This window comes from Dipodomys merriami, unplaced genomic scaffold (genome assembly GCF_024711535.1).
Source record: "Dipodomys merriami isolate MVZ:Mamm:240054 unplaced genomic scaffold, mDipMer1.0.p SCAF_15, whole genome shotgun sequence".
Taxonomy (NCBI): Eukaryota; Metazoa; Chordata; class Mammalia; order Rodentia; family Heteromyidae; genus Dipodomys; species Dipodomys merriami.
Genome location: NW_027202826.1, coordinates 6,514,591 through 6,526,680, shown reverse-complemented (window position 1 = coordinate 6,526,680; position 12,090 = coordinate 6,514,591). Strand labels below are relative to the sequence as shown.

Below are 12,090 nucleotides of genomic sequence, written 5' to 3'. Positions count from 1 at the left end.
CTTATTTTAAGAACCGCAAGAACTAGTCAGTAAGACCAAAATCTAGGGAAATGGCAAAGTGAAACTAGATAGCTAGAGACTTGAGCATAGCAGGATTTCTTCAACAGTTCATATTGTATTTTATAGGAAAAAAAGCCATTGAAAAAATTTCAAGTATCTTAGAACCAATGTGAAAAGTTATTAAGAAGTGATTTGATTTTTTTCATACTCAGCCTTTCAAAATCTGTTGCATAAATTTCAGAACATTAACAGGTTTACTACTGGGATGCAGATACGTGTTCTTATATGTTATTGGTGAACAAGTATTTTGGAGGAAAATTAGAATATCAAAAATTATAGTAACTGAATTCTATACCTACGAATTCATCTTCCAGAAATAGGAACATGGACTTAAAGATTATAAGTAAATAGGCATTTATTATTATAGGTAAAACAACATTTTTATAAAAGCAAAACATTGAAAACGAACTACATGCCCATTAGAGGTTTAGTGATGTAATAGTGATATTTCCAGACAGAGATATATTATATAGAATTTAAAAATCTAGGCAGGGAAGGTGGCTCTGTGGTAGAGTGCTTGCCTTGCATGCATGAGGCCCTGGGTTCCATTCCTCAGCACCACATAAGCAGAGAAAGTTGGAAGTGGCACTGTGGCTCAAGTGGTAGAGCACTAGCCTTGAGCTGAAGAGCCGAGGGACAGATGCCAGGCCCAAAGTCCAGGCCCCACAACTGACTAAAAAAAAAAGAAGTAGAAGTTGTTTATGTTGAGATAGTATATGAATTGATGAATATTAGATGGGTTAACATATATAAAAGAGAATGTAATTCAGTATTATGGAATAAACTCCCAGATATGTCTAATGGAAAAAAGTCCACTAAAATACATAAGTATGTAGTATGCCATCATTTGTGCTAGAGAGGAGAGAAAGAAAATACATGTGCTTCTTCAAATGTACATGTGGCATCTTTGAAAGATGAGGCAAGAAATTAACATGGGTGATATTTGGTGCAGAGAACAAGTGGATGAAGTGACTTTTTACCATTTATGTACCTCTTTATTTGATCCACAGTGAAAACATTACTAATTAAAAAATGAAATGTAAATGTAAATTGTTTTTTTGTTTTTTGCTGTTTTTTGGAGGTCCAGTCGTGGGGCCTGAACTCTAGGCCTGGGCGCTGTCCCTCAGCGATTCAGCTCAAGGCTAATGCTCTACCACTTGAGCCATAGCGCCACTTCCGGCTTTTTTCTTCTTGCTTATGTGGTGCTGGGGAATCGAACCCAGAGCCTCAGGCATGCAAGGCAAGCACTCTACCACTGAGCCACCTTCCCAGCTCTGTAAATTGTTTTTAACTATAAAAAATTTGATTTACCATTATATTATGCTCTATGTGTATGAATTATTATGGCTTTAATCAGGAAAAGACACAATATATAACTCAATTTTAGTTTTGTAGAATGGCTCGAGGATATAGAATTCTGGATAAATTTAACTTTAGTTAATAGAAGCACTTGGTTCAAAATGTGTATTTCTTTTTTTATTATGTATGTATATATATGCTTTTATATATATATACATATATATATATATATTTTTTTTTTTTTTGGTGGTGGGGCGTGGGCATTGTCCCTCAGCTCTTGAGCTCAAGGCTAGGGCTCTACCACTTGAACCACAGCTCCACTTCTGGCTTTTTCTGTTGATGTGGTGTTGAGGAATCAAACTCAGGGTCTCATGCATGCAAGGTAAGCATTCTACCACTGAGCCACCTTCCCAGCCCCAAAATGTGTATTTCTTATGGAAATACTTCTGATTTGTCCTTTTTCGTGTCATAGTAAGACATATGCAGTATACTAGAATCTGCTTGTCTTCCAGGATTTTGTAGGAATAGGGATCATTCTTGTTATCACTTGTAAAAAGTGTAAGAAACTGAATGTGATGAATACATACAGAGTAAGTACCAGAGGATGTTTTTTTTAAAACCAACAACCCCCAACCCTCCAATTTGTCATATTATAAGCTTTGCATGCATCTTCTATTTCTTAACAGTCAAAATCTGGACACAAGAGTAGAAGAATTTTGGTCAATTTTCACATTTCTAGTCATCTTTATAATCAAAATTTCTGGATAAATGTATATGGTGACTTTATGTTTTAAATATACAGTTCTCTTTCTCATGGGAATTTTTTGATTATAGGTTTTGGAGTGGATCAATTACGAGATGACAATCTAGAAACGTACTGGCAATCTGATGGCTCCCAGCCACATTTAGTGAACATCCAATTCAGGTAATGCATTTTGAATGGTTCGTTAAGTGTAGGTTATAAGTGGCTAAGGAAATCTACTTTATTTACAGAAAGCTTAAAGAAATATAAATATACTTTCAAATTCTTTACGTTTTAGAGGCTATTTTTCTGTTCAACTTGATTGCAAGCAACTTGAGTTTACTCTGCTTTATCCTTTATGACCTTATGGTACTTGTATGAACAGGTTTCTCAAATATACTTTTCAACATGATTTCATTTTAGAAAATATTTTGGAATTGTACATTTTGCTTGTGACCCAAAATGCCCTCATTTTGTACTAAGGAAACCCAAAGTGATGATACTAAGTGCATTTAATATGGAGTATTTATGTAACTACTCACATTTGTACTTCCATCTTGGATAGAAAATTGTATTAACTAAGAAACTCGAAGGCCATTTTCAGGCTTTGAGTTTATTGACATAAATGGACACCAGTTAACTTGATTACCTGGTTTCATTAATATCTGTTTAAACATTGGATAGCATTGCGTTTTTAGTTGCTTGTTATTATTCTAGGATAGAAATCAGCAAACTTCTTTTGAAGCAGCCGGATAATAACTGTGTTAAAGTTGTGGCCATGTAGTTTTTGTTGCACCTATGTAGTTCTGCTATTACAGTACTGAAGCAGCCATATTCAATGTATAAATGACTGATATTAGCTCTCCTAGTTAAACTCTTCCTTAAAAAAGCAGATAGTAGGCAAGACTTGATGCACATAATATGACAATGCTTAGTTCTAAAAGACCCATTTATATCACATAAACTTTATCCTTAATATCTTACTTTTAACTTAATTAGTTAATTTTCTCAGAAGCAGAGACTTAGACAAATTAACTTGCCTAGTCACACAGCAAGTCAGTGGTATAACTAGTTTGAACCCAAGCTCTCTGATTTCACAGCTTTTAGCCCTGATAATGTAAACCTAAGGTAAATTGCTACTGCATGAAGGCAAAAGCTATAGCTTAAAAGTTGAATACTCATCCTGATTTAATAGTATAATAGCAGTGGATATTTTTCTTTGTAAATAAAATTCTGTGCAGAATGACAATGTACCGAACAAATAATAATGGGCAATTAATAAAAATAGTTCAGATTTATTGTATTTATTATCAGATATCTCTTTTAAGGCTTAAATTTAATATGTAATAGAGTTATAAACATAGCATATTTTATAATTCACAAGACAACCTTCTAAGATACAGGTTTCACAATTTTTTTTCTTGTTTTATATGTGAAGAAAGTGAAATTTAGATTAAATAATTTACTTGGATTCTACAATATGCATTATGGAGGTTGGATTTGATTTCAGTGGGGCTGACTTAAAAGGCTGGCTGGAATGAATACCCAAAGTGAGCTGCTTCTCAATGAAGATGTAGTTAGTCTCTCCAAAATCTCGAAGTTCTCACTTAACTCAGTCCTTTTTCTCAGAAAGCTCAAGGCTATGAGGAAAACATTTTTAAATAAGTAGATGCAAACTCATGAAAGATTTTAAGCTGGACATGTTGGCTCAATCCTATAATCCTAGCTACTTAGGAGTAGAGATGGGAGATTCCTGTCATCCCCAGAGATAAGATGAAGCATATATAGCATTACCATCCAGGTCTGATTTGCATAAAGTAAGATCTAAACCTCAAAAATAAGCAGTGCAAAAAAGCAACTAGAGTTAGTATGGCGGAGTGCAGTTAAGTTGAATCAAATGTTGAATTTAATACTCAATTTTCTTCTCTTTCTTTCCTTCCCTGTGGTATTGGTGTTTGAATTCAAGTCTTTGTGCTTGTTGAGTATTTTGTGAGGAGGTACTTTGAATATTGGAGTAACTATCTAGCAAAAGATTTTGTGCCTGTTCCTAGAAATCAGCCTTTGCCCCAAGAAGATCTGGCTTTTTTATTTTTAATACAGAGAGATCTGGTATTGGGTGTACTCCTTACTGTTTTTGAGCTTCTCAGTGTGCAGAGGGGATATATTTATACAATATACACAAAAATACACATATAAATGCATATCTATATCTATATTTATCTATGTACCAATATATTGAAAACCATAAATTTATATGGACACATCCAGTTACAAATCTAATCCAAAATAAACAGGATTTGCTCTAGTTTTCTTCAATTGTGTTTTTGTAAGTGCTGACTTCTAGTGAAAATCCAGTTCTCTTATCCTTAATATATTATTTTATTAATACCCTTGTGTATTCTTTTGGTTTCCTCTCGTGCAGATTCCTCCCTGCTCTACTAAGGTGCTGAACTTCTTGTGCTGTGCCCATTTCCCTCTCTCTGCTTCTGTTCACTTGTCTGTCAGCTTACCCTTCTCAGCCATTATATCAGGAACAAAGAATGTGAATCATTTGTTTGCTGTTTAAAGCAAGTATCTAGAATATGTTTCTTTTATGTCTCAGTCTCAGTGCTTAAAAATATTTACTACTTTTATGGAGTGCAGTTATATAGCCCTCTGTTAAAGTCTGGTTTTAGGCTTTATTAGATGTATAAATAAGGACTGCTTAAGGACTACTCTTTAAAGTGTACATAAAAATGCTGTTTTTATCAGGAATATGGAATTGTAGTACACAGATTTGAATAACTATGCTTGCCACAAGGTGGACACTTCTCTCAATGTAAAGAAAAACTTGGCAGTTCAGAAGTGATATGGTAGCTCCATAGTGTATTTGTGGACCCAACATTCATTCTCTTTCTGCTCTTTCATCCTTTCATGCCTAGTGGCATCTCTACTTCACATCCATACTCCTGGCAACAGAAAGGAGTGGGTGGGAAAGTTGAAAGGGATATGTGTTAAGATGCAGGATAACAAAGCTGTATTATAACATGCAATCATTTTATTTAAATTTTCCTGGCTATAACTTAGCCACATGGTCATACTTAGCTTTAAGTAAAGTTGCATCTTTAGCTGGATGCTGTGAGGAAGGAAGGGATAAGTGGATTGTGGTAGGCAACCTAAAAATCCCTGCCACTGATGATTCTGTTGGAATGTAGTGGGTCCCAACCAGAAGAGAAATTATTCAAGTCAGCAGGTAGAAGATGACATGTCACCTTTGTAAAACTGAGACGCTTATGCTGACAGCATCATAGCTGCACTACCTCTTTAGTCAAGTGTGTCTTGTAATATCAAACCCTAGAATTAGACACTTACTCATCCAGTTGTGAAACTGCTAGATCAGGTATGCCTGCCTTTATTAAATATGTGGCATGAAGAAACAAAAGTAAATGTTTGTTGCCTGCCAGCAGCTCTTTGTCTGGAGAAAAGGGTATAGTGGGTGAGGGAAGAAAGGGAGGTCAGGAGTGTTTCTTATGTTATCAGAAATGGAAGTACTACCTTCTTCCTTCTTCCTTCCTGAAATACCTTAAGTGTTTAACAAGGTGTTTTGTACGCAGTAAGCATTAAATATAGTGACTATTGTTAGAAAGATGACTTGAGAAATTTGAATAGATTTCACGATGACTCATATTTAATCTTCCCATGTAACTGCTTTTTGAGAAAGTATTATTTTCTATATGCTATGACTTATTGACTCATTGAGAAATAAAGTTGACAAAAAAATTAAAAGATTTTATATCTTTTAGCAGTTTTAAACTTCATGAAATCACACTTTCTTTTGTATAACTATGTAGCATATATTTTGTATATAATTTCTGGGGATGCATGAACCATAATGGGGAAAAAAATCTCTGGTTTAGATAAAATTGAAATAAATATTACTGTAAACTGGAATCAATGATTTAAACAAGTTCAGTTAGTTAAAAGGAGGTAATAATGGTTAAGATCATGTGAAACAAACACATTTTTGAACTCTGATTGTGCTCACCTGCTTAGTGTTTTGACTTAAGCCAGTTATTACTGTCTGTTATGTTTTTAAATGGTAGTAGTAGCTTCTATATCACAAGATTGAGGAATCAATGAGATAATACATACAGAGCATTACCTGGAGGCCAGATATAAAGTAATCATTCACTAGCTATGTACTACTGTGGTTTTTTGTTTTGTTTTGTTTTTGTTGGTCCTGGGGCTTGAACTCTGGGCCTGGGCATTGTCCTTGAGTTCTTCAGCTCAAGGCTAGCGCTCTACCTCTTGAGCCACAGTGCCACTTCCAGTTTTCTGAGTGGTTTACTGGAGAGAAAACTCACACACTTTTCTGCCTGGGCTGGCTTTGAACAGTGATCCTCAGATCTTAGTCTCCTGAGTAGCTAGGATTACAGGTGTGAGCCACTAGTGCCCAGCTTCTGCTGTTTTTTTTTTTTTAAATTGTCATTATTCTTTGCCTTTCTAAATTGATATCATCTTGTAGGTTTCTGTGATTAGGTTTCTTGAATTTTTGTAGCTAAGAAGTAAAGTTATTCTGATCAAAAGCTTGATTCTTTGAAATGGCTATTTTTTAAAAATATTACCAGAGACACCTTTGATCTCTTTTCCTTTCTGCTTATGGCTCATCAAGGAGAAAGTCTTCAGTATGCTCTTAAAAATTTTGTCTTTCTCCTTTGCTTCCTTTCTTGTCTTCTGGCTGACCCAGCAAAAAGAGAGAAGCTAGTCTGATATTTGTGGCCTCTTTTGAAAACCCCTTAATGGTATTTGTCCTGTCAGCAGTTCTGGCATATTTAATGTTTCACATCTTGATCCCAGGAAAAGTCCTTAACTTTTCTCCTTCCTTTCTGATGAGTAGCCCAATCTAGCAAATTTGGTTTTACTTAAGAAGAGCTATAGACCCCTACTGTTTTTAAAGGCTGACTTTTGACACAGATTACTTCTGTTGAAGGAGTTCATTGTTATTGAGCCAGTGCCAGTTTACATTAGAACTTATTTTTTTAAAGCACATTTCAGTAGAAATCAAATGATTTTCCCAGTTTTAAAAATTACTTATTTTTTTTCTGAAGGCAAAATGGCACATGATCATCTTGTAGAATTATTTAATAAATATAGAACTCATAAAAAAGAAAATAAAGAGCTCCCTTGGTTTCATCCACCGAATTAGTCATTTTAGTTTTTTTTGTACCAGTGTTGGGGCTTGAACTGAGGAGTTGGGTGCTGTCCTGAGCTTATTTTTTCTCAGGACTACAACTCTGCCAGTTGAGCCACAGCTTCACTTCGTGCTTTTTGGTGTTTTTTTTTTTTTTGAGTTTAGAGTCTCATGGACTTTCCTGTTGGGTCTGGCTTCAAACCATAATCCTAAGATCTCAGCCTCCTGAGTTGTTAGGATTATAGATGTGAGCCACTGGCGCCTGGCTCCTACTTTTGTATAGTTTCATCAAGGCCTTTTTCTCAAATATAGATTTATATGCCTTTAATTTTTTCCCCCTGGAATGAAGTACTGCTGTTTTGTATTTTGCTGCTTTTCTATGTAGTTGTGTGGCTTCACATTGTGGTTCTGTACTGATAAGCACATTACAAATTGAAATTATTTTAAATAGGAATGTATTGAAGACAATAACCTACTCTATCTCCTCCTAGCTTAGCAATGTAGTACACTGTACAGTATAGTTGTGTCCCCTCCTAGTTTCATGGCCAGCTGGAGCTGCTTCCTCTTAACATTGAGAGAGACCCATGGCATTATTTAAGGCCAGAGGGGCTAAGGCAGGAGATCAGATTTGTTTTCCTTAAGAAGAGCTATAGTGGGCTGGGAAGGTGGCTCAGTGGTAGAGCGCTTGCCTTGCATGCTCAAGGCCCTGGGTTCGATTCCTCAGCACCACATAAGCAAAAAGAAAAAAGCCGGAAGTGGTGCTGTGGCTCAAGTGGTAGAGCACTAGCCTTGAGCTGAAGAGCTGAGGGACAGTGCCCAGGCCCAGAGTTCAGGCCCCACGACGGGACAAAAAAAAGAAAAAAAAAAAAAAAGAAGAAGAAGAGCTATAGACTCCCTACTGTTTTAATAGGCTGACTTTTGGGCAGAGGACTTCAAATTTGAAGCATAGTTTCTACTCAGTGTGCACGGCTCTCACACCAATGTTAAATTGAACATGTAAGTCTAACCATTCTAAGTCAAGATTTGTCTGTACTTTGTGTAGTGTTAGATGTATTATTACATCGAATGGAAAGTCAGCTGATTCCCTATTGTGATGGATATTTATGTTGTTTTAAAATTTTTAGTAATCACTGGACATTTATTTTTCAGTAATTGTGGTAGTAATTTTTAGTGTACTTAGAGTTGAATTAGTGGGTCAAAAGTTGTATACCTGTGAACTGACTTTGAAAGTGTCTTTTTCTAATCAAATTTGGCTATTATCTGTAACTCTAATTATTTCAATATGATAAAACTAATTCAGTTTAATTTTTTTCTTTATTATAAATAGAACATCTTTTCATGATTTTCAGCCTCCCTGAGGTTAATTTTTTATTGTATGTTTTTCTGGTTATTCCCTGGTATATTTATATAAAACAGGCAACATTTTACTTCTTGTATTAAATAACAGGTTATGCTTTCTATTTTTTAAAAAACGTTCATTCTTTGCTGGGCTCAGTTTATCACTTAGCTATTTATTTTAATGTATTTATGTAGAGAATAAATCATCTAGTAAAGAAAAAACAAACTTACTAGAAAACTTTCCTGTCTAATGTACAAATAGGGATGGTAATCAATATTGTTTGTTTCCTTATTAAGAGATCTAAATTTCTATTTAGTTCTGACCATGCTTTACATAAGAGATGTGTATAAATAAAATGTTATATGTATACCTTTATTTTATTTCATGGTTGAAATGAAAGAAAATTAAAATTACTTGCTTTCCATATTTATCCTATGATCTCTTAACATCAGGAAAGAAGATGTTTTGGCATTAATCTTTTAGCATGATAAAGTACTTGTTTTTACTTTTTGTTTTAGAAGAAAAACAACAGTGAAGACATTGTGTATTTATGCAGACTATAAATCTGATGAAAGCTACACTCCAAGCAAAATCTCAGTCAGAGTAGGAAATAATTTTCACAACCTTCAAGAAATTCGGGTATGTCATTCAGATTTTTAAAAATGTGTCTTCCTTTAATTCTTGTTGGAATGATCATAGTTATAAATGTTAACATGTCAAAGGAAAATTGTTAATATTGAAGCCAACGTTTGGGGATAATGTTTTTTGTATTCTTTTGGATTCTGATTGTCATCTTTCTTCAGTATTATGGGAATTTTCAGTCTGTAGAAAAGGAGAAATAATTTGATAATGAACCTCAATATGCCTAACTTCTAGATTAATTGTTAATATTTTGCTATATTTATATTGAAATCTGCCTCTCAGTTTTTTTTGACTGTACTGGGGTCTCAAGTACTCAAGGTCTCATGCTTGCCAGGCAAGTACTCTACTAGTTGAGCCATGCCTCCAGCCCTGTTTGCATTGGGTCTTGCTTTATGCATGGGCCCATCTGGACTTGTGCTTCCCCTTGTTGTTGAGAACGACAAGCATATGCCACTACACCCAGCCTTTGGTTCAGATGGACTCTCATGACCTTTCGTGCTTGGACTGGCCCCCATCCACAATCCATATCTAGGGCTGCAGGATTGAACCATCTCCTCCATCTTAACATTCTAATATTATACATTTCAAAATAAGTTAACAGATGTCTCTGTATTTTACCCCAATACTTACACATAATGTGTTAGTGTTACCAGTGTTTACCTCCTGCTCATTTTTGAGGTAAAATTTATGTACAGTTTTGCTCAAATCTTAGATTATTTGGTAAGTTTGACAAATGCATACATCTGTGTAACTCTTAACTCTTTTAAGATAGAGAACATTTCTCTCACTCTAGAAAATTCCCTTAAATTCTTTCCAGTCAGTTTCCATCTCTGTCTTATCCTCAGATAAGTAGCCTTATGATTTTAAGGCATCTTTCAGTGTGAATTTTTTTTGAAATTCATCCTCATTAAAAACAATATTTCCATTTATTTTTTTATTAAATGAAGTGTTTTGTTCTGAAATTGGCTTATATATTGATAGAATAAGGACATTATCCACAGGTCTCTTTTATTTTTTTATTTTTTTGGGTCCGGTCATGGGGCCTGAACTCTGGGCCTGGGCGCTATCCCTTAGTTCTTTAGCTCGAGGCTGGCGCTCTATGTATGTATGAATGTATATGTATATATATCTTTAATTCTAGATTCCAAAAGTCTAGATTTAAGTCTAGATTCCAAAAACAAGTGAAAACATTTGGTATTTGGCCACCAGTGCCTGGCTTATACTGTTTTCTTTAATGGCTGAACTACTTATATATTCTCCCTAACAATGTGTGAGGGTTCTCTTTTCTCCACACCCTTACTTATCTTTCATCTTTTTTTGATCACAGCCCTTCTGACAAATTTGAAATATGATACAGCTCCTTGGGGTTTTAACTTGATTAATGATATTAAATATTTTTCCTATGCCTGTTAGATACTTTTTAATCTTCTTTTGAAGACTCCCTATTCAGGTATTTTGCCTCTTTCTGAATCATGTTGTTTGTGTTTTTGCCTTTGAGTAATTTTAATTCCTTGTTTATCTTGGATATTAACTTCTTACCAGAGTTGCAAATACTTTCTTTCTGATTCAGTAGGTTGTGTCTTCACTCTGTTGACATTTTATCTTTATTCTCTTTTCATTTTTCTCTGCTATATGTTTTTGAATAGCCTGTCATTGAGTTCACAGATTCTTCTGCTTGATCAATTCTGATGTTGGTGATCTGCTGTGTAGATTTAAAAATTTTAAGTGTATTTTTCAGTTGTAGAATTTCTTTTTGAAAAATAATTTCAACCTCTGAAAATCTTATTTATTGTTTTTTAATTTTTTCTCTTTTTCTGGTCGTCCTGGGTCTTGAACTAAGGACATTGTGCTTGCTCAGCTGGCTTGCTAGAATGGCACTGTACCACTAGAACTATGACTCTAAACAAGCTTTTTGCTGGTTATTTTGAGGTGGAGTCTCTTGGACTTTTCTGCCCTTGAATTGTGATCCTTTGGATCCTGAGTAGCAGGATTATAAGAATGAATCATTGGTTCCCAACTTGTTTTTCTGATTGTGTCAATGGTTTCTCGATATTTTTATAGTGCTCTTTGATTTTTCATAAAAAGGTTTTTGAACTCTTTTTTATATAGTTCATAGATCTCCATTTCTTTCTTTTTTTTTTTTGGGGGGGGGGTCCGGTCGTGGGGCCTGAACTCTTGGCCTGGGTGCTGTCCCTCAGCTCTTCAGCTCAAGGCTAGCACTCTACCACTTGAGCCACAGCGCCACTTCCAGCTTTTTTTTTTTTCTGCTTATGTGTTGCTGAGGAATCGAACCCAGGGCCTTAAACATGCAAGGCGAGCGCTCTACCACTGAGCCAACTTCCCAGCCCCAGATCTCCATTTCTTTAGGGTCAGATATTGTTGGTTTACTTTTTCCCTTTGGTGCTTCTGTCCTTGGTTTTATGTGTATGGTATATTAAAATACCCACTAGAGGTCACTATTGGCTTTAACTTTCTATTCTCACTTTCCAGTTAGAACTTTCAATGCTTCAAATACTCTTTTATTAGTTTTTCCTGGAGTACATATATTTAGAAAAATTTGATACATTCTGGGAAATCTATGCCTTCCAGTAAGATTTCTATATGTATTAAAATGTTTTACATTCTAAGTCTTACTTACACTACAAAAGAGTTTTGAGAGGTTATGACAAACTGATATTTGAACACTTTTTTTTTGGTCAGTCATGGGGCTTGAAGTCCAGGCTTGGCCACTGTCCTTGAAGGTTTTTTTTTTTTGTTGTTGTTGTTTTCCCTCAAAGCTAGCACTCTACCATGTTGAGCCACAGTTCTACTTCTACAGAGCTATGGAGCTTTTCAGGT

General features: G+C 35.1%; 1 protein-coding gene across 2 annotated transcripts in view; it reads left to right on the top strand.

Annotated features, from left to right (window-relative positions):
* The window catches only part of Anapc10 (anaphase promoting complex subunit 10), a 38,000-nt gene that overhangs the window by 2,090 nt on the left and 23,820 nt on the right, over positions 1–12,090 (top strand). For both annotated transcript variants that reach the window (XM_070022137.1, XM_070022138.1), the window contains exons 3-4: positions 2,194–2,284; positions 9,129–9,249. In XM_070022137.1, the coding sequence (XP_069878238.1) occupies positions 2,194–2,284; positions 9,129–9,249 (212 nt within the window). The remainder of the gene's footprint in view (positions 1–2,193; positions 2,285–9,128; positions 9,250–12,090) is intronic.